General features: G+C 34.6%; 1 protein-coding gene across 1 annotated transcript in view; it reads left to right on the forward strand.

Annotated features, from left to right (window-relative positions):
* PSPC1 (paraspeckle component 1) overlaps window positions 1-24,199 on the forward strand; it is a 54,840-nt gene that overhangs the window by 16,350 nt on the left and 14,291 nt on the right. The window contains 2 exon segments of the mRNA XM_043997417.1: window positions 11,973-12,057; window positions 14,328-14,433. Coding sequence (XP_043853352.1) covers window positions 11,973-12,057; window positions 14,328-14,433 — 191 coding nt within the window.

A 24,199-nucleotide genomic window follows, 5' to 3' on the forward strand; every position in this document is an offset into this window, starting at 1 on the left:
TCAGAATCCACAGTTCTTTTTTCTGCATGTGGAGAACATTTTCCATCATGAATCCTTTGAATTGTCTTGGATCATTGTATTGCTGAGAGGAAGAACAAAGTCTATCAACTTTGATTACTACACAATTTTACTGCTACTATGTATAATGTTGTCTTGGCTCTGCTCACTTCACTCAGCATCAATCCACTTAAGTCTTTCCAGGTTTTTCTGAAATTTTCCTGTTCATCATTTCTTTTTCTTTTTCTTTTTTTTTTGAGGCAGTTGGGGTTAAGTGACTTGCCCAGGGTCACACAGCTAGTAAGTGTCAAGTGTCTGAGGCTGGATTTGAACTCAGGTGCTCCTGACTCCAGGGCTGGTGCTCTATCCTATCCACTGTGCCACCTAGCTGCCCCCGCTCATCGTTTCTTAACAGCACATTAGTATTCTTTTACATTCATACACTACAACTTGTTCAGCCATTTCCCAATTGATGGGCATTCCCTTGATTTCCAATTCTTTGGAAGGCAAGATATTTTTTATGGCTTTTGAAAGAATAGGACATTTCTGTATTTAAAGATTGTTTTGTTAGAAAATAAACTTTTGAAATATTTTGTCTTTTAAATTTAAGCTTAAAGCACTCCTTTACATTTATGCTATGACACATGGCACAATTATCTGCAGGGCTGGATTGATGTTGTTGCCTTGTCTCCTTTTCCTCATTTTGGGGTGTTGGGTATGATACACGAAGTGCAATGTTTTAAACCTTGCCTTTTAAGTATAGTTTTACTTATTGCCTTCTAAATGTAGTATTTTAAATCACTTGCCTAGGAAGTGGGGATTCTCTTTTTGGAAGTTGTGTGTTGTGGGTTTTTTTGTGTGTGGGGGGGTTAATGTGGCTTTATGTTTCATTGGGAGAGACCATTTGCTAAAATGGATTGCTCTATGGGGAAGGAAATGAATATTTGCAAATGAATTTGTTGTTTAAAAAAAACCCTCAAAAACAGGAAAAATGGAGAAGCCTAAAGGTTTATGGATAACTAGGAATTGTAAGAGCTATTGTATTCTTCATTTTTGGAACCCATGTAGCATTGAAGGAATTTTCTTATTTGGCATCCCTAGTAAGGGGCTTTAAAGAATAGGTGCTATAGAAAGCAGCTAATTTTTTCTTGGAGTGGTTCTAATTGCATGTCTTTGTTTAAATTATTTAGCTTAATTTTCTTTTTATTTCCAACATTTATTTACAAAAATACCCTCAAAATGATCTTTTCCATTTTGTAAAAATATACCTAAAAGCATATTCTATAATTTGCCTTCTATGTTTTTGCCTTATTTTTCATATCCTAAGTAATTTTTTTCAGTTATATAAGGCATACGTACTTTGGGAATGTAGAAGCCAGCTCTTTACCTAGAAGTTCATTTTGGTAGTTGAAGATAGTTGTTTCTTTATGATACTCCACTCTTTCCAATTATAAATCACTAATTTTACAGGACAGTGCTTACCTCTTCATCGAGTTTAGTCTCTGATATATTTTTTTGATGTGATTGATATTTTGTTCATTTAAGTCTCAGACTCCTAAAAATTTGTTGTTATACTATCTTTGCTTTTCAGCATCTCTGTAAAGTATTGGGAGTTAGAGAAACAAAGCATCCCTAAAGAACATATTTTTCAGGGTATTTTTATAAATCACATGGACAAAAATTGTTTTTATAGGTCAATTTAGAATTATCTATAGTGGCATGAAATTTGGATGCTATCATTATAAAGAGACTTTTAGGTACATGAGGGTTGCTTTTAACTTTGTTTGGTAATTTGCATTGGATAATCAACTAGCAGAAAAGGAGAGCATGTGTCCCGATTTGATACGGAATATGTATTTTAGTGTTGTCCTACAAGTGAACATATCTGCAGCATATTAGAAACATTCAGTCTTAGGGGGTGAAAAGTAAACCATCACCATTAGCACATGATATAGCAGTAATGACCTAATTTCTTTCTATATCGATTTAAACCATGAACATGTTTAATGAATTTAATAACATTCTTAGGGACAACTCATTGGAAAGTACATGGCTACTGGTAAGCCTTTATCTGTACTGACAGAGGACCCATTTTTCACTATGGTGTTTCAAGAGTACTTTGAAAACAGGCAGTTCTTAATGGCTTGGATTCTGGAGACTGCATCTGAATAGAAGGAATTGCATTTTAATTCAGCCAGTTAGGTAACTGCCAAGAGGGAAAGGAGATGGTATTAATTGTTTTCATTTCAAGTGATGTTTCATTTTTCTTGGCTGTGGGGAACCTTCCAAGACTTCATATTTTCAGGAAGCCCACCCTATGTTTGGACGTAGCAAAAGCAGAGGTCTGCTCAAAATAGAGTCAGGGAAGACAGAAAGCACCAAGATGGGGATTTTGGAAGCCTCATGGAGTAGGAAGCAACAGCATCAGTTATGTTTAGACTGGGACAGCCTAGACTCCAAAGACTTTAAAGCTCTCTGTCTTGAGATGACATACAGGGCCTGGCAGTTGCTACTATAAATTCTTGGAATATATTTCATAAGGCAAAAGAGGTGGACTTACAACCAAGAATAATTTACTATGCAAAGTGAAGTATAATCCTACAGGGAGGAAAATGAACCTTTAATGAACTAGAGGACTTTTCAAGCATTTCTGAGGAAAAGACCAAAGCTGAGGAGAATCTTTGCAATACAAACAATATTTAAAAGAACTCTAGAAAGGTAAATTTATGTGAATGATTAGAAGGGGATATATGATAATGTGCTAACATTCTAATGGGATTTTGTCATTTCATTCTATAGAGGTTTAACCCATTCACCTTAAAGTAATGACATTTTTTATATTAGTAACTGTTTTTACGTGGTTTAAAGTTTATCCTTATTTTCTCTCCCAGAGAAACATCCTATATCACAGTATTGATTGTAATTATGTCTCTCTCCGTCTTATAGTTTTTCCTTTTCCTCTGCTTCTTCCTTTTTACAAAGAATGGTGTGAGCAATATTTAAAGCCTTTTGTTTTTATAACTATTCTTCTTTCAATTAAAAAAATTAATTACTCCATATTTCCAACTTTGGAGATTGTTTTACTTAAAACTAATCCAACCTTTCTTTCTCCTGTCTTGTATAATTCTATTTCTACACCTTTTTTGGGGGGGGGGTGAGGCAATTGGGGTTAAGTGACTTGCCCAGGGTCACACAGCTAGTAAGTGTCAAGTGTCTGAGGCCAGATTTTAACTCAGATCCTCCTGAATCTAGGCCTGGTGCTTTATCCCACTGCGCCACCTAGCTGCCCCTACACCAAACTCTTAATGTGTGAGTATATTCAAGTCTCCTTCGGTTCGGATGAAAGTGAGAGTCATCCTTTTCTCCATATTTGCATATTTTTTAATCTTAAGTATTCCATTTTATGAGATAATTAACAACTTCCCCATCCCCTTCCTTTGTTCTCTAGTATATTTCCTTTCCTTTCCTAAATTAATTATAGGACCTTTATACCTCCCCTTCCTCCCCTCCCCCCTCCATTTTATTTAACTCTCCTCTTTGACCCTTGGTGACATCAAGGTTCTGAAGGTACACTTATTTCTTCTACTTCTATTAGAATATAAGCATGTCTCCAGTGTATAGTCGCTTTGAATATTCAAATATATTTACCTTTCTAGTTTCCATTTCAAACTTGACCTAAGATCTGGTCTTTTCTAGCAGGAATTATAGAAAAGCTTTATGTAGGTCAACCTTAAAACTCTTTGCATAGATCATCGTATTTGATTTTCACCACAACCTTGTGAGGTAGATCCTATTATTGCTCTCATTTTGCAGGTGAATAAAGTTAGGCTGAGAGAAGTTAAGTCACTCAGGGTCACACAGTTAAGGGTGTACAAAACTGGATTCAGACTCAGGTCTTAAAGCTAAGTCTAGTGCTCCTTGTACATTATAATACTTTAAAGAATGCTTGAGAGTTCTCTCTATTAAAGATCTGGGTTTTTTTGTTTTGTTTTTGTTTTGTCCTTTAGAATTATATAGTTTTGTGTAGAGTGAGATATTTTTGGTTTTAGCTTTTTTTGGTTTTTGGCACATTGAATCCTAAGATCTCCTGTCCTTTTGGAGGATTGGCTGCGAGGTCTTGCATGACTGATTTTTTGGTACATGAACTCTTCCTTTTTGGTTGTTTACAGTGTTTTTTTTTCCTTCATGTAGAACTCTGCATTTTGGCTATGGCATTCCTGGAATTTTCTTTTTTTTTTTTTTTTTCCATTTCAGGAGAAGACTGATAGAATCTGTTTTTACTATTGCCTTCTGTTTTTATTAGTTTGGGGCAGTTCTCATTTATAATTTCTTGAAGTATGGTATCTTGGCTTTTTTTTCCCTTCCTTTTGGTTGTATCATCTTATCTGGAACTTAAATGTGCTCTCCTATGTTTTACATTTTTATTTTTTTATTTTTTTTGGTGAGGCAATTGAGGTTAAGTGACTTGCCCAGGGTCACATAGCTAGTGTCAAGTGTCTGTCTGAGTCCAGATTTAAACTCAGGTCTGTCCTCCTGACTCCAGGGCGGGTGCTCTATCCATCTCCTGTGGTTTTTAAATTACTGTTGCTAAACTGGTGGGTTTTTTTTTAAGTGAGGCAATTGGGGTTAAGTGACTTGCTCAGGGTCACACAGCTAGTAAGTGTTAAGTGTCTGAGGTCGGATTTGAACTCAGGTCCTCCTGACTCCAGGGCTGGTGCTCCATCAACTGCACCACCTAGCTGCCCCTAAACTGGGTTTTAAAAATCATTGCTACTTATATATTAATGGCTTTTTTTTTTTTAAGTTAGGCAAGGTTAAGTGACTTGCCCAGGGTCACACAACTAGTAAGTGTTAAGTGTCTGAGGCCGGATTTGAACTCAGGTACTCCTGAATCCAGGGCTGGTGCTCTATCCACTGCGCCACCTAGCTGCCCCAATGGCTATTTATATAATAATGGCTATTGTACCCTTTTTGGCATTATTATTAATTAATATTGAATATTAGTAAAGAATTGACTGTGTGGCAGTTGAGCACAAGCAGAAAAACCCCAGCGTTGTGTTGTCTCTTAGAAAGCGCATGAACTACTAACCTTCACTGTCCTAAGAGTGTGCACCAAGTGACCGTGGGTCCAAGAAGCCAAGAACGGTAAGAAGATGGCGACCCTTGCATGGTCCCAGCTTTTATCCTCAATCAAAAACTAATTGGTTAGCATCATTCAATTCTACTGGTTGTCATGACTTGAGGGTGGTCCAAATTAAAATGATCTCTATAGGATGATATAATGACCTAATGGGAGAGACCTCCTATTGGGCAAAGGTGAAGTCCAGATAGGTGTGGTATAATCTATCTCAATTCCTATTGTACATCTGGGGCTGGCCCGGAACAGGATTAAAATTTCCTCCTATGAATTGAACTTTCTGGGGTGAGGGGGAGAGAAAGGGACTAAAACTGAGTCCCTGGGTCCCCAGGAAACTCATTATTAATAATTATTTTTGCACACTCCACTAGTGGATATTTCATACCCCTTCCACCATTTACCATTTTCAGTTTTTGCCATCTTTGCCAGCCTAATGACTATGCAGGGAAAATCTTAAGATTTCTTGTAATTTTTATTGTTGAAACTCTTCTTGGGTCCCCAGATTCCATGCTTTTCCAGTTTGTTCTTAGTTGCCATTTGGTGGGCCACACAAGCATGGATCAAGAAATACTAAACGTAGCACAGTGACTCAGGAATTTTATGTTCTCTAGCTATCTCGATATAACTTGATATCTGTCTGATTTCTTTCCCTATCCCTCATTTGACCGCACAGTCTCCTAAAACTATTCTGTATTTCCTTCCTTTCATAGTCAAACTAATTAAACTACCTTTCTACCTTTTATGTCTCCACTTTTTTGAATCTCTTCTAATCCTATTACAAATTGACTTGTAATGTCATTGCTCAATTGAAACAGATCTTTCCAAAACAGTCCTGTTCTTTTATTGGATACCCATTCATCTCTGGATTTTGTCACATTCTCTAGGTTCTCCTATCTGTCCTTGTTGTCTTTGCTGGGTCATCTTTCATATCATGCCTTGTGGCTGTAGGTATGCCCCAAGGTGCTGTCCTATACTCTTCTCTTTCTTGCTATACTCTTTCTTTCTTTCTTTTTTTTTTTTTTTTTTTTTTTTAGTGAGGCACTTGGGGTTAAGTGACTTGCCCAGGGTCACAAAGCTAGTAAGTGTCAAGTGTCTGAGGCTGGATTTGAACTCAGGTACTCCTGACTCCAGCGCCGGTGCTCTATCCACTGTGCCACCTAGCCACCCCCTTGCTATACTCTTTCACTTAGTGACCTTATCAGTTCCAAATGGGTATAATAATACAGTTAATCTCAGATCAATATATTTATCCCATGCCTCTTTCCTAAGCTCCCCATCCCTTTTAGATCTTTTCAACTGATTGCTCTGCATGTATTTCAAATTTGACTTGTCTAAAACAGAACTTATTATTTTTTCCCACACATCCACCCTTTTTAACTTCCCTGTTACTGTGTCACCCAGGGTTGGAACCTTCTGCTTTGCCTTAACTCGCCCATTCTCCCTTATCCCACATATGCAGTCATTTGTCAACCTTTTTTTGAAAACTCACAATATTTCTTATTCATGTGCTGTGAATATCTATTTACACAACCTCTACCCTAGTTTAGGCCTTCATCACCGGTTTCCAGCACTACTACAGTAGCCTCCTGATTGGTGGTCTTATCATAGGTATCTTCCTCATTTTGATCATGCACATAGAACATTATTCAGAATGATGATCATATTGGAACTGAGGAGCTCTGCACACATTTCTCTTGGTCGCTGGTAAAGATGCTTCAGTTCTCATCACAGTTCTCTTCTTATTTTGCTAAGAGAACAGTATTTAGAATCATAAAATAGAGGTTTGAGTCCTTTCTCTGCCATATAGTTGCACAATCATGAACAGTTCACAACTTCTCATCCTCAGTTTATTTACTTCAAAATGGGGTAATGTTTTGGTTGCCTTGTTTAACAGTGTTTTTAAGGAAAATAATTTCCAAACCTTCAAGTGCTATTTGTAATCACATTAAATAGAAGCATAAAGTGAACTAAACAGTATGACTGATTCAAAGATGCCAATAAGGGGGCGGCTAGGTGGCGCAGTGGATAAAGCACCGGCCCTGGATTCAGGAGTTCCTGAGTTCAAATCCGGCCTCAGACACTTGACACTTACTAGCTTTGTGACCTTGGGCAAGTCACTTAACCCCCACTGCCCCGCAAAAAAAAAAAACAAAAAAAAAAACCAAAGATGCCAATATTTTGCAGTGAGACGTTTGTAAAACACTTGTTAAACCTTATAGTACAATAAAAATATACTATTTGCTGTTGTTGGTAATCATTCAGCAAGCATTATTAACTTCCTACAATGTGACAGACTGTGCTAGATGCTGAGGATACAAAAGTGAAACAATTATTGCCTTCAAGGTTCTTAATTCTGTCAGGAAAGAAAACATGGGAGAAGGCATGATAGCTGTGGGGAACCAGGAAAGACTTCCAGTAGAAGGCAGGGCTTGAGGACTGAGCTCTGAAGAAAAGTAGGAATTCCTAAGAGGCATTGGTAGGGAATGCAATCCTGGGAATGAGGGTGGTAGTTGTGGTTTCTTCTTTGTACTGAAGAGGACCAAAATGGGTCAATGTACAATGTGTCCAGCTGTGGATGATCATACCAATATGAGTTTGAAAGGCTTTACCACAGATCTGGTATAAATATTCTGTATGACCATTTAGAAGAGAGTTGTCTCTAACTTTGTGGATCTCACTTTTCTTTTGAGCTACAATTCTGCTTTGCTTATAGAGCAGAGCACTGTTGATGTACCAGTTTTTCCCATGTCTCACAATCGGTAGCAAAGTTCTTGAGAGATTGGGGGGGGGGCAATTGGGGTTAAGTGACTTGCCCAGGGTCACACAGCCAGTAAGTGTTAAGTGTCTGAGGCCAGATTTGAACTCAGGTACTCCTGACTCCAGGGCTGGTGCTCTATCCCCTGCGCCACCTAGCTGCCCTCTTTAGAGAGATTTTGAAAGTGTCCTCCTTTTGCTTCTTCTTACCATCATGTGAACACCTGTCTTGTGTGAGTTCACTGTAAAATAGTCTTTTCAGAAAACTCATGTTAGGCATTTGTACAGTGAGGCCATCCCACATCAGAGTAGTCCTTTCTGCTCTAGGTTTGAATGCTGAGCAGTTCAGCTTGAGAAAGGCCTTCAGGGTCTGGTATCTTATCTTCTTGCCAGATGATCTTCAGAATCTCCCTAAAACAATTCAAATGGAATTAGTTCTGACCTGGTGCTGGTAGACATCCATGTCCCTGTTAAGGAAGGGGGACAGCCAGTGTAAAGGCATAGGAAGATGAAATGTTGTTTCTGAGGAACAGATTACTTTTTCTAAGAGAATAGTAAGAAGGCCATTTTGACTGCACCACAGAATGTGGAGAGGAGTAATGTATAATAAGTCCAGAAAGACAGGTTGGGTCTAGGTTGTCACAGGTGTTAAATGTCACAGGAGTTTGCATGTGATCCTGAGGCATTAATAGAACAGCTGAAGTTTAAGTAATGGTGTGGCATTATCAGACCTATGCTTTAGGGAAATCACCTTAGCCACCTCTGTGTAGGATGGGTTGTAGAGGTGAGAGCCTCCAGAGAGAGAGAGAGACTGAGTGGGATACTGTTACAGTAGTCCATGATGACTAACCGGTCCATAGGTGATGAGGGCTTTGAACTAGGTTAATGTGAGTGGAAATAAGTGATATAAGTATTTGAGTATTTGAATCCACAACATTTAGAATTTGATTTGGTATGTGAAGTGAGGCAACTAGGTGGCTCAGTGGATAGAGTACCGGGTCTGGAAGTCAGGAAGACCTGAGTTCAAATGTGGCCTCAGACCTGAACATGGACAAGTCACTTAACTGCCTCAGCTTTCCTCATCTGTAAAATGAACTGGAGAAGGAAATGGCAAACCACTCAATTATCTTTGCCATGAAAACCCCAAATGGGATTAACAAGAGTTGGACAAAACTGAAATGACTCAAACAAATGGTAAATATCAGTGGATACATTAGAGGTTACTTTATATAAATAACTGTTTCTAGTCATCATTGCAGAGATAAATCCTTATTTTAATCCCAGTAAAATTTGAAACTTGTATAGGTTATTTTAAAGAGCTTTATAATTAACTGTCTCATGTTGCTCTTCTTAGTAAATTCCCAAAATAGAATTGAAAAACAGAGTGCTATTTGAGGAAATTTTGAGTTCATATGGATAGTCAGTATAATTAATTGAAAGTATAATAAAATTTGCTAGTTTTGTTAAGTGAATGTCAGCGTTAAATAAACTTGTCTTGTGCCAGGTTTATTTACAACAAATGATTTCTCTATTATTGCGTTATCTAATCATAGGAAATGATTATTTTGGGCTAACTTTTCTCTTATAGAGAAAAAAATGTGTAAAGAAAAATTCTTTCTATATGATGGTATTTTATATGTAAGAATTAAAAATATTTTTAATAGTTTTTGTTTTTCTGTCTCTTGCATATCACCTGGTATCCCTTATTCTCTCTTTCCAGGTAGTCCTTGCTTATAACTTTTTTTTTAAAGAGAAAAGTTTATCCAAACCAGTCAACACATCTCCCCCCAAAAAAGTGACATGTAATATTGTATGGTTTTTATTCCTACTTTTGCAAAGATTGCTGGTTGGGGGAAGATCTTTTCTTAAATTTCAGTAAATAAGCATTTATTAAATGTGTGCCAAGCACTAAAACTTGATTCCCTGCCCTTAATGGAGTTTATATTCTAATGGTGGAGATAAGTAAACAACTAGTTATCAACATACACAGACACTCTTGAGAAGGCAACATGTTGACATCTGGTGGTCAGTAATTAGGAACCAAGAAATATATAGACGAATTGGAGTGGGGTGAATGGATAGAGAAGGAAAGGCATATAAATCGCTAAGGTGATGGGGAAATGCCTTCTGGAATAGGTGGAATTTGAGCTAAATCAGTCAGGGAAACTTAATAGTCAGAGGTGAGAAGGAAGATATTTCCTAATATGAAGGATGAGTACCAAGGCATGAAAACTGGAAATGGGGTGTAATGTTTGAGGAAATGTAAATAGGCCAACATTTCAGTGATGGAAGATATGGAAGAAAGAGAAAGCTGTAAAAATTCTTAATTCTTCTTTGGGGCCAGACTTACGGTTTATAATTTCACAGCTTTCCTGTTTAGTTATTTTGCGGTGACTGTTCTTTTTAAGTTTTTCTGGTACATTTGTAACAGAAATTATAACAAAGTTTTATTTTGCTCTACCCCAGTTGATGGATGTATACTTTGTTTCCAGTTCTTTGCTGCCACGAAAAGTGCTACTACAGATTTTTTGGTGTAGATGGAGCATCTTTTTCTCGATTACTTTGTTGGGGTATATCCATACATAGCATTGGTGGCATCAAGGGGTATGAACATTTTAGTCACTTTATTTTCATGATTCCTTATTAATCTATAACACCAAGAATATATTCATGTACCTGTCTTTTGACAATTCCTCCAACGTTTTTGTCATCTTTGCCAGTTTGCCAAATGTGAGGTGAAACCTCAGAATGATTTTGTTTTGCATTACCTTATTAGTGATTTGGAGCATTTTTATATGATGGTTAACAGTTTGCAATTCTCGGTTTGATAAGTGTTTATAATCTTTGACCATTTCATTATTGGGGAATGGCTTTTGCATTTGTAATGTCTGCTGTCTATATCTTGGATATCAAGCCCTTAGAGGTGCTTGTTGATTTAAAAAAATTGTTTTTTCCAGTTGACTAATTGTAAAATAGGGATTTAAATGACAGTAATGCAAAATTATCTAATATAAGCATGTATGGTAAGTTTAAGGGGTCCAGTCACAAAGCTGAATGTTTAAAAAAAATTTTTTTGTTCATTAATAGTAGGGTAGTTTTCCATGACAAGGTCAATTTTTGGAAGTGATGAACACTGATGTCCTCTCTGTCCTGGCTTGGGCCATATATTTAGCACCATTTCTAGTCTTAAGGAATCTGTAAAGGATTTTTACCAAGAAAACATACTGTTAATTAATGGAAAGTTTCTTTTGTTATCTTTATAGAAGACACAGATACATTTTACTAAAATAATTTTGGCATAATAATTTTGTCTTTTTTCTTAGTATCTCTTTATATTTGAAATCCGTTCTAAAATATCTCATTTATGGCCTTCATGGATAGTAGATTTTTTTCTTACTCTCTTATCTTACTATCTTTTTTAGTGAGGCACTTGGGGTTAAGTGACTTGCCCAGGGTCACACAGCTAGTAGGTGTTAAGTGTCTGAGGCTGGATTTGAACTCAGGTACTCCTGACTCCAGGGCCGGTGCTCTATCCACTGTGCCACCTAGCTGCCCCCTTATCTTACTATCTTTGTTTAGGTTACTCAGTGAATGAGTAACTCATAGAGGAATTATCAAAATTAATCACTGCAATATTAAATTTGAAATTAATTTCAAACTAATGTTTATGGGCCCTCTTAAATATGTAAGTAAAATAAGGGGAATTGGACTTGAAGGAACTTTAGGAGGTCATCAAGTCCTATCCTTATGATTTGCCTAAAAGCAATTATGTTAGATAAATTTTATTGAATCTTAAAACTGGTTGAAGAAAAGATACATTTTACATTTAGCTATTGGAGAGAAAAAGTTTACTGAAGAACTTCTGGTAAGCTTTTACTAAGTTTCTTCTTTGTGTGTATACCATCATACTGAGAAATGTGGAACAATATTGGTTTGTATTAACAGTTTTTAGAAAATAATTCTAGTTGATTATTCTATTTGGAATGAAAAAACTGATTTTTATACAATTAAGTTTTATTGAATTTACCATCACCTCTTGACCATATGTACTTGATAAGATAATTTAAAAATGAATATTTTATAGATCTTATGAGGCGCCAGGAAGAACTGAGACGTTTGGAAGAACTTCGAAATCAAGAACTTCAGAAACGCAAGCAAATACAGTTGAGGTAAATGGTGATTTTTTTTTTTAAACAAATGAATTCCTACTTAAGCATAATTGCATTTTAAAATATGCTTAAGGGGGCAGCTAGGTGGTGCCGTGGATAAAGCACCAGCCCTGGAGTCAGGAGCACCTGAGTTCAAATCCAGCCTCAGACACTTGACACTTACTAGCTGTGTGACCTTGGGCAAGTCACTTAACCCTCATTGCCCCAACAAAAAACAAACTAATTAAATAAATAAAATAAAATATGCTTGAATATTTTTAGAAGTAAAAATATGTAAAATCTGCTTGCAAAATTTGGGGAAAGTAATGGTTTAATGGATAATGGAATTGTGTAGATAGTAGTGAGGGCTAATTTGCTGGCTTGAAAGAAATGAAAAACAAGTGATAAGGATGAGATTCTCAACATCTGTTCATGTTTATAAATTAAATAATTTTCCAGAGCTATGAATTAAAGATCTGCAATAATTTTTTCTTTGTGCTATGAGAAATTACATATGAAATGTGTGTGAAAGTACTTTTCTAAGACTTTGAAATACCATAGGAACACTGGCTTTTATATCACCAAGTTAAGCACTTTGGCTTTGTTGTTGTTGTTGTTGTTGTTGTTGTTGTTTTGTTTTGTTTTTTAAGCACTTTGGCTTTTCAAGGAAATACCTAAAGGCTGCATTTGGTATATTTAATGCACATTTGTTTTCAGTGATAACAAATAAATCATACCTGTTCCCTGATGTCATAGTAGTATCTTAGAAGTTTATACGGGCCGTTGTGATATGTATTAAGTACCATTGATTGGTCAGGCAAAAAATGTTTTGAGAGGTAAGGGAGAGATTATTTCTTAGGAGAAGGTGGGAAGAAGTCCCTGTTTGAGCAAGAAGGGAAATCTTTATGCAAAGGCACAGAGGTTGGGAAAATACAGCTCCTCTTTACTTCATTTTGGCCAGTGTAAAGTTCTTAGAGTGTCTTACAAAATGGAAGATGTCTAAGTATAATTAATCTTAAGCCACATTTCCTTTAGGTAACTGTTGATATGTGATAGTTCTTTGACTTTACTCCCTATGACTCTTCAGTCTTTCCCACTATTCCCTCATTCATGTTGTGCACTGTGAAACACTTGAAAAAAAGATTATTTAATAACTGGTTGGTTGCTTCCATAATATACTCATCACATATAAAATCCAATTTTGTATTGCTGAGCAGAGAACAAGTTTAACCCAAATATGATTACCAATATGACGGAAGGAAGACATGCTTTATTCCTGCATATGATTGAAGTGGTGTTGTTGTATTCATCTACTCCAAGGGAATGTTCTCCAGGCATTGTCATATGGTTGATTTTCTTTACTTCCTTAGCATTCACAGTACTGACCCCCTTACTTTTGGGGGCTGGGGCAGTGGGGGTCAAATGACTTGCCCAGGGTCACACAGCTAGTATGTGTCAAGTATCTGAAACCAGATTTGAACTCAGGTCCTCCTGAATCCAGAGTCAGTGCTTCATCCACTGTGCCACCTACCTGCCCCTTTTGCATTCTTTTTTAATGGGTATAGTTTTGAAATTTATAGGGATGACTAAACATTAGGGAGTCAACTAGGATAAGTATGTATGTCAGTAACTTTAAAAATCATATGATAGTATCAGTAGGTGCCAGTGACGAAAGAAAACATGTTTTTGTTAAAAATCCTTAAAGGATTTTGGAAATCTTGGGAAAGGACCTTGTTAAAATGATCAAAATCAAATGTCTCAAGACCAAGAGCTAGAATGGAAAACCACTAAATTTCCAGTGTAAGTGCTGAGGGAAAACTCTTCCTTTGATTTATTTTCCGGATAAATTAGAATTCCAGCTAGTTCATAATGGTAAAGAGAGTAATGAGCACAAAGATGCGGAAATGAAGCATAAATCTTAGAAACTGATTGTCTATGAGGGAGAGGGAAGAGTTAAAGATAAATATTAATTTTGGTGTGAATATTGGTGGTGGTAACAAAATAGAGATTTTTGAGGAGTTGAGAGTGAGTGTGTGTGACAATGAGTGTGAGTTTGTCTATGTTTGTATGTGTTCCACATTTGTGGGAATGTCATTTTTACTTACAAGTGGAGGGGCTCTTTAGTTCTTCTGTGCTTAATACATGCTATATTGTTCTTTTGAGTTACCAGAGTAAAGGCATACATATCAAGTAATAGACTTGCATTGCTACAAGATGTTATAGTCAGATGAAATGTCAAATCATGAGATAGAATTTACAGTATTAAGAGATTAATATGTGAATCCCTTTAGACATGAAGAAGAACATCGTCGTCGTGAAGAAGAGATGATACGTCATAGAGAACAAGAGGAACTTCGGAGACAGCAAGAAGGATTTAAACCAAACTACTTGGAAAATGTAAGTAGAATACTAGTTAATTAAAATGGTAATCTTGAGCAGACAAGAGGATACACTTGATGCTAGCTATATAATTCCTGGCTTATTCCTTGGTAGGTATTTCTTTTTAGTTAGAGGTAAATTTTCTCTCCAGTGTTCTTAGCTCAGTGAAAATACTTTTATTGCAAGAGTGGTTTTCTGTTTCCTTTATTTTACATTTCTTTTCATGACTTCTTTATTCTATTACAAGTTAAATTTGGAACATTTTACTGATTTCTATTATAATTAGTGTTACTCTTTATGTAATTGTGCAGAGGCACTCTTTTCTACTTGTTTGTCTATTACTTCCTAGACATAATATGGACGAAAAGTCCTTTTTTGGCTGCTCTATTCAATAGTTTCTGTAGGTTTTTCTGGGACAAAATTTAATGTGAATTAAAATGCATTAAACTTGTTTTATATTTTGATACCTTCAAACTACTATTTACAGCTTTAAAATGAAGGCTAATTTGATGGGATTAAATTTTAGAAGTTTTAAATTAATAAAATACTGGCTATATCATGGTTTGAAGACTTTGCTAATGTACTGTGTAAATTTGAAGGCAGCTTAGGGCTCTTTGTAGCTAAGTATATAATTAATGTCTTACCAGTTTGGCTCCCCCCCACCCATGTCTGTGGTAACATTTTGATACTTTTACAGGTTTTTTTTATTTGTTGGGGTTTTTTGGGGGTGTGTTTTTTTTTGTTTTTGTTTTTAATTTACAGCATCTTTTAAAAGGAAGCTTTATAAAAAGATAATTTGTCATGTTTTAAAATTTTTTTCTTTTTGGTTCATTTAAACAGAAAACACAAACCCGTATAATTAAGTGATTACTTTCAATAATTTTAATCCATTAAAGGTAATATACAAGCTAGGAAAACAGTACTTTTTTGTTAATTTTTTAAAATTACATTTTGAAAAAATGAATGCTCCCTTTTGAATCAAACATTCTAAGGTAACCATAAACTACTTAATATTTTAAAAATTGTATCTTTTTGTTTTTGAATTCTTAAGTTGTTTCAGAGGTGGTAATATCTTTATTGACAATAGGTAATAATAGTTTTGAGGATATTCCTCAGCAGTTGGAAAGGATGTTAAAGCAGTATTTGAATATTGTCTAAGAATAGAAAGCAGTGGTATCAATAGTACTTAGATCATATGCTTTGAATTAATGTTAATTTATTTGGCTTTAAGGTGGCTGATAAATCAGACTAATAAAATCTAAAATTTAAAAAATAATTGCATTCTTAACATTTATAGTTAATGTCAGTGTTTGCAAATAATACTTTATTTCAGAGGAGATAGAATTTTGGTGATTTGCTAAAACACTAGTTAAACAAGGAAATGGTTTTACATTTTTTGTTTCAATTGTAATAAGATTGAAAAAATGTTAAAATCTAACATGGTATTTAACTATCACCTATATTTTTAAAAAAGGATATTTATTTCCCTGTGAAGACATTAAAATGGTGATTCTCTTCTAGAGATCATATTGAGTTTACTGTTTTGCATACTAGCATAATTTTGCATTGGGGTATATGCCTTGTATAGCATATACATTCATAAAAATACTTTGAGAAGGATATTAACTTCTTTAGCCTCATTCATTTTCTGGGCTAAAATAACTATTTGTGAGAATATACAAAAATGCATTTGCATAAAAAATTTCTAATCTTAAATCTTCTGACTAAAACAGTATTTTCTGTAGTATGTAATTATATTATAATTTTATTTTATGTTATGACATTAGAATTAAATAGGAAATTACAGTCTTAAATTTTTCTCACATTAAAAATGAATATTTAACTGTGTGGTACCATTATCTTTTGAGTGGAGAATATTTGCCAAAGCTAACAATAATTACTAGATCTTCCAAATTTCTTACCAAGAAAAAGATATGTAGTTAAAATTTTTATTTCTACTGTTGACTTGTTATGGAAAAATGTATTTGAAAAGAATTGGTGTTTTGAATGCTTTTGCTTTTTAAGACATTGAAAATAGGCCCTTGTGTGCTATCTTATTTCTTCATTGTTCAGTTTTAAAAGGAAAGGAACCAAATGGTAAGTTCTCAGATTGGGTTAAAACCTCCAGGCTTAGATGGTGGTGGTGTTTTTAAATATGAAAAGCCTCTTTCCCTTTTTAAAAATTATAACTTAATTTTTTTTTAATTAAAGTAGGACTTTGTAGTTTGATTTGTACCCTGGTACAGAAACATCTATAGATTGCTACTTGTGGTATTAAACTTTTTCCATTGCTATAAGCTTTTCCAGAAGATACATATATAACTGAAACGTAATTTCTTGCAGGCACCATCCATCTCTCTTAACTTATCTAGTTTTTTTCCCTTTTGAGGTAATGAGGGAAATAAAAATCCTCACATTTTACTCAAAAAAAATTTGTTTTTGATGGCCTCCAGTGTTGGTCTTAAGTACAATCACTGTTTTGTGTTTCTCAGTGACTATGTTTTTGAAGGTTGTCACTAATATTTTGAGGATTTGAATGAGTTCTCAAAGATAAGTAAAAACTTTGTCTTATTTCTAAGTTATAATTAATATTTTAAATTTTCTTATGACTCAGGGAAGTGGCCAAGGTTTTAACTCTTGAATGTAAACCTCTTCAGGAGTTACATGTAAAACATCTTTTCAGCATATTCTAGGTTTCATGATGTTTGCTCAATGATGAGAATTTTTTCTTGGTTTCATGTTCTCTGACAGCTTTCCCTATGGTGATGAGTGAATTGAATCGGATTTCTAATTAAATTTTACTTAGGTTCATTTAATTTGCTTGTTTTGCAAAAATACAGGCATTCTAAAAGTGTAAGATCTTTTAAAGAATGGCTTCCTGCTACTATTAATCTTGTGATGCACTAAGTATATTACATGCTTGTTTATATCCAGTGTATTTGAAGCATTGAACCTTTTTGGAAACTAGGGATATTGGGGAAAGGCAAGTTATGAAAGGACATTATAAAGGAACAAGGGAAGAAAAGGCATTTTGATCCTGGGAAATGAGCTTCTTTTAGTGCCTTTTTAATATTAACAATAAAGACAATATATTTGTAAATTCTTAGCATTTTCACATGAAATGCCAGAATTTTATGGATTGAGCTATGGTGCTTCACTTAAAAGGGAGTGGAGGAAGTAAAGTTTATTTTTTGGCATGATAAAAGCCTATGATGGAGATATTCCTATCATTTGCTTTTCTGCATTGCAGAGAATGTTAACTCATCTTCAATTTACAATTGCCTGCGTTTTAAAAGTCAAATCAATTTCTTTTTGAGTTTCTAGGCATATTTCTGTTGGCAAGAGATCTAATCCTTTTATTAGTGCCTGTACACTACACATCATAAATTAAATATTGCTTCATCTGAAATTATATATTATTTTGAAGAAATTGCCATATTTCTTTATTTGGACAAGTCACAGATTAAGTTGATAGCTATTTTTATAGCTCTTGGAACCTGGCAGTGGTCATCTTTGGGGGAAAATTGGAATAAACCTTCTTCTGGCAGAATAATAATCTTTTATGTCCTATTATGTCATTAAAGGTTGTAAAGAACTAATTGACTATATACAGGAATGAGGACCAGTTGGACCTTTTTCTTCTGCATGTTAGTTAATTGTCAGATAACTATTATGTTTTAGATGTGAATTCTTCAGCAATCCAATTTCATTGATTTTGGCATTATTTCCCATCAACCCCATCTTTAGAAATTTCATTGTTCCCGTACCACTCATCCACTCCAAAAGTCCATCCCTTTGTAGTTAATTCTTATGGATTAGTGGAATCTCTCAAATAATGGTGATCATGGTACAACAGAGACTATCCTACTTAGGGCTTATATTTTTCTAAAGTTTATGTTGTCATAACATAGGCTCTCCGTGTAGGCTTTGAGAACTCAGTCTCTTTGTTATAATGAGAATTTAAGTAGAGGTATGTTAAATGTGCTATACAGAATTTTTAGATCCATTTCCTAAAAAGTTTGAGAGAGCTGCATATTTTAATATCCAGAGCTGCTGCTATAAAAATTTAGTTTAAGGGTAAGTACTTTTGATGGTTTAATTACCTACATGTGAAACAGATGACTGAAGCTTAATATTTCATCATTTTCATTGCTTATTTTTGACATTCATATACTTACAACAATTTTCCTTTGAATTTTTGAGCAGGAAGCATTTTAAAAGGGAATATTGTTGAGACACAAATAGCAATTTGACTTCAAATGTAACGTGATAAAAATTGTCTTTGAGAACATCTTCACCTTTAATTTTCCCTACAATTTGAAACTGAGCACTGTGGACAAATGGTAAAACAATCTTTTTTCAGAAGTGTGCCAAAACTATTTTTTAGAAATTTTAAACTAATAATTCAATGTAAGTTTCTAACTCAAATTTGTAATTTGTGGTAATTAACTTTATTTGGACATGTAAAATTTCAAACTAGTTTTTGGAGATCAAAATAAGAAGCTAAACACTGAGCCTTAATTTTTATTGTAATTAATATCAACATTCCTGTCATCATAGTTCTTGGGATTACAAGACTCTAGTCAAATGGTAATGCTACAAGTAGAATTTTGGAGGGTGAATTGGAAAAATAATGATGGTGATATAACAAAGTAGAATTGTTGCCTTGAATGGTTTTAGTGCTATTATTCTATCCCCTAAAAAGTGTTCTTGTTCTTCATATAGTTTAATATATATATACATATGTGTATATATTTTAAACTAGCATATCACTCATATTATTTACTATACATATTATTTTATACATAAGTTTCTTTTAGTAAAATTTGATCTCATAAAATGACCTTCACATGTTAATATTGATTTAGAAAAAATAATCAGTAAGTTTAAATCCAAAATAATGGAGTACAAATATATCTTTTCTTTTATTCCCACGTTTTCTACTGGTTGAATATCTGTTGCTAATTTTTGAAATTCTTAGTGATGTCATCTGTCTAATTATATACCTTTACATAAACAGGATTTTTATTTAGTCTTAACAGGAGCTGTGAGAAAAAGGACTTCTTTGAAAAAATAATTACCTCCTTTCAGGCAAGAGATGAATCTTCCAGTTGTGAGAGAGCTGTACTTTGTTCCTATGGTCAGCAGTGATCCTAACCAATTTTAGTTTGGATTGGGCAACATGTTTAAAAGATTCATAGACCTTTATATTTGTGACTTCATTTGCTTGAAGTATGTATTTCAGAACACCAAAAATGTCTTTTTCCCTACTCGGTTCTTTTGATAACCTATTCAGCTAGTCTTAACTTCATAGTAAGTTCTACATGTCAGGGATTTAGGAAGACAAATTAATGGTCACTGGAAATCATGAGGCTCATCATAGAAATCTTACTGGAAGGTTTAAATTTTCAGAATGTTAATTAGCAGATTGTTAAACAACAGGTTATGGTTACATGTTTTGGAAAATAGGAGACTTTAGTTTGATTCAGCACTTCATGCATTTGAGAACTCTTTAGAAAAGAAACCCGAATAGCAACAATGGAAAATGCTTATTCTCTACCATTTATTAGAAAAAAAATTTTTGTTAGAAGTCTTGAACTTCTAGCTTTCTACTTAATTATATGACTTGAGCTAGTGTTTTAATGTCTCCTGTTTCTCTTGTAAAAATGAGGTGGTAGGAATAATTCATTTCAGTTCCATTTCAGCTCTAAATTTTCTGATCCTGTCAAATAATAGCACCAAATCTCACCTTCATGAGAGAATTAAGGGGCTGTATATCCCATTGATATAGCAGGTACATATTGTACATAAGGAACAGAGTGCCAGTGGAGTACCTTTAAGTAGGTGAATGAAGAAGAATGAATAATAATTTAGCCATGTGCTAACTTCTTTAACCTTAAAGTGTCCTAAATTCTTGTAGATGGCTCCCAGGCTAGATGCTTTATATGGTGATGACCACAACAATGACAACAGCAATAAAAATAGGTTTGATTGGACCTTGTTCTGTGCTCTAACTTGTAAGGTACTGAGAGAGAAACAATGAGATTCCATGACAGCTTTCAAACTCATTTAGGTGTGTTGCCTGTAGTCCCAGCTATCTGGGAGACTGAGGCTAAAGATCTCTTGAGATGTAGTGGGCTGTGATGATAATGATGCTGAATTTAGTTCAGATACACTATGGTGAGTCTCTGACTGGGCTGACTACCCTTGAGTCGCCTCTGTATTTCGAACTTGGATAAGATGGGGAAACCTAGTTATAAAAAGTCAAATTCAACATAAATATTCTCTCAAGCTAAAAAAAAATTTATTTTTAAATTATGCATTGATTCTCATGGTAAAAGTCTTTAAGGGTTGACTGCTTGACCTTAGAAGAGATTATATTATATTCTGAACTTTTAAAAGAAATTTATAACCCTAGGAAGGAAAACTCAGGAATAATCATTACATTCTTCTACATTACTCATTCTGATTTTAACTTTATACCTTATTTGGTCAGAATTCTCTTCTAGTCCTCTACTCCATACTAGGCATAGGTAACATTTCACAATACTCATAGTACAAAATCATCCTAATAGGCTATTTCCTTGGCAATTTAAATGAAATATATTACACCTTTGCAATTGCAGTTTAATATTTCTTTGGTCTATATTGAATGTCACCTCTTGAAGACTTTATTAAGCATCAGAAAGGTAGTATGATAAAATCAGCACAAAGAGCGATGTAGTTGGACTCAGGAAAGATTTGTGTCTCCTGACATTTTTGTGTGTGTGTGTGGTCATGGATAAGTCACACAATCACATAACTTCTTGTTCCTAATTTTGTCACCTGTAAAATGAGATTATAATATCAGCCAAGTATCTAGGTGTCATAGGTTAATTCTTACAATAGGTCATTCAAAAAGCTGAACATTTTCCGTTCATTACCTAATAGGCACTGTTAAGTATTTGGGATGCGTTTACAAATAATCCCTGTTCTTGAGGAAGTATGTAAAACTGCTTTTAAACCTTGAGGTGAAAACGGTCAGATACTAAAATTCTGTGAATATGTTATTTCTGAAGCTTTTAATACCAATACTGAATGACAAAATAGATCAAAACCATTTGGAGCTATATTTTATTTTAATTTTTCTTGTGAGGCAATGAGGGTTAAGTGACTTATCCAGGGTCACACAGCTAGTAAGTGTCAAGTGTCTGAGGCCAGATTTGAACTCAGGTCCTCCTGAATTCAGGGCCAGGGCTCTATCCACTGTGCCACCTAGCTGCCCCCTGGAGCTATATTTTAAGATACTAACAGCACTAAAAGAAAATGAGGCTTGCATAAAAAGTGTCTGAATTATAACTTAACTGTAGGACTGGTGTGCAGATAGTAAATTTTTCATCAAATTGAAAATGGTGATTATATTAGTGTATTAGACATACATTTCTGTTATCAAGTAATTAAGATAATTTGGGACCGTTGATATCCATTTAAATGTCCCAAGAAATTAATTAAAATGTCTGCCATAATAAAAGGTGTTCAGAATTTTAAAAATCTAGGTGGGGATTCTGATAGAATCTAATTACTGATAAACCTTTGCATGTTTGTTAAACTGAGGTACTAATTAAAATCCTGTAAAAGTAGAAAGAAAGTGCCGAGAATTAAAATAGTTGGAGAGATTTCATGAAGAGGGTAATAACTTAGATATTGAATGAAGAATGTTTTACAGAAGCACAATGAGGAATGAGGATAGAGGTAGAGCAATGGTATTTGTAGTGGCACAGAGGGAAGATATAAATAAATGCCATAGTTTGAAGAAACTGAAGAGTTTAGCCTTTTTGGAATACAGGTTTTGTCTTGCCAAAGTAGTACAAATAGCTGTTTTGTAGGGGGATGAATTATTGAAGGATTTGACGTTTATACATGAATTTGGACTTGATGCAATGTGTTTACAATGATCAGTTTAACAGTACAATATAAGAGGAGGCTGCCAGGACCATTGTAATAGTGTAGACCTTAATAACAGTTACTGTGGGCATTCATTTATATTTTATTTAGTGTTATAAGGTAGAAGTTAAATATTATTCACCGTCTTTGAAGGGACTTAATTTTACGTAATACTGATTTCCCTGAGAGTAGTGTCAGTAATATAGCCAGGAAAGGTTTAGAACTTTAGGAGAAGGAACTTGGGTTAGAACATGGGCAGTTTCTTCAGTAATTGCCAGGATAGAAGCAGCTGAATCAAGTGACATATGTTGTTGAAGTGTGATCTGGGAATAATTTTGGACTCCAGTGAAAATTTCCCCCAAATAGTAAATTTTCAAAGGAAATTTTCTGTGTTCTTCTGATTTTATAATCCATTTTTTAAAAATCTCAAATAAAAGCTCTTATTGCAGACATGGTGGTAGAGAATGAATAATAATCTTGTTTTCTGGACTAAATATTCTTGGTCCCTTCGTTTGCCGAGTAATACTGTTTTGTGTGAGTTACCTGATTTAAGGTAAGGTTTATGCTGCTTATCTCTTAAAAAAAAAATCAAAACAGTCAAACTTTTTATAATCTTGTGTTCATTCATATATTAATTTGTTTTTTCTTAATTTAAATGAACTTTAATTTAGATTAAAGTTCACTGAAATTGAAGAAAAACAAATGCTCACAAAACTTCTGTTTAATTACTTTTATTTATCACAAAAATGGTTATTGACTTTTTCCTGGAAAACCAGTATTAATAACTTTAAATAATTTCCTGCAGACCTCATTTTGGTATAACATTAGTGCATTTTAATGAACATTCTGACAGTTGAATGTGTGAAGACGTTGAAACTTGAAATCAAGCAAAATATGTTAGAGGGCATATTCTGATGCATAAAGGCCTTTTCTTTTTTGTGTGTGTTGTAATTTTTTTTCATTTGAGTACGCACATTTTAGTTTTTGATAATCATCAGTGTTCGATACTGAACTTTGAGCTTATTTACTTTTGCCATAGTTTAGATCAAGTTCCATAGGAAAGCTGCTTAAAATATTAATTTCATATTTAGTAAAGTGTCTGGCACCATTCTAAACACTGAGAATACAAAGGTAAAAATAATTTCAGTGCTATAGAAACTCACATTCAGATTGGGGTGGCGGGAGGCAAGCACTTTAAAACAAGATACATACAAAAAAGTTTGAAGGAGCTCTCAGAGCAGAAAACACTAACAGGTTGGGGGACCAGGAAAGGCTTCCTTACAGAAAGTGAGATCTTAACTGGGACTTGAAGTAAGTGTTATAGTAAAAAGTAGTCCAGGGAGAAACTGCAAGTGAGCCAGGATTGGATTGTAGAGTGGGTAGAAGGGAATAAAGTATAAAAGACTGGAAAAGGTAGTGCTGGTAGTAGGTTAGGAAACTCTTGAAACATGGAGGAATAGAAAATTGATCCTAGAGGTCATAGGGAGCCATTGTGTCTTAATTTGCATGGTGAGATCTACACACTTAAGGAAAATCTTACTGACAGCACAGTGAAAGATGGAATAGATAGGGAGAGGCTTGAGTTAGGGAGGTCTCTTATAAAGACCTACAGTTATTCAGGTGTGGGGCAATAAGGGCCTGAATGTAGTGGCTTTGTGGTGATGATGATACCAAAGTTTGCATAATAGGTGTCCTTGACAAAAATAAGAAATTTTTGCAGAAACAGTGATGTTGGGGAAAAGATAATGAATTCTGTTTGAACAGATTTGGTATTCCAAGGCTAAGAAAAAGAGTTTGGTAATGCATGACTGACTCAGGAGAGGAACTAGTGCTGGGATATCTATCTTATCTAGGAATCATC

This window comes from Dromiciops gliroides, chromosome 3 (genome assembly GCF_019393635.1).
Source record: "Dromiciops gliroides isolate mDroGli1 chromosome 3, mDroGli1.pri, whole genome shotgun sequence".
Classification (NCBI taxonomy): Eukaryota; Metazoa; Chordata; class Mammalia; order Microbiotheria; family Microbiotheriidae; genus Dromiciops; species Dromiciops gliroides.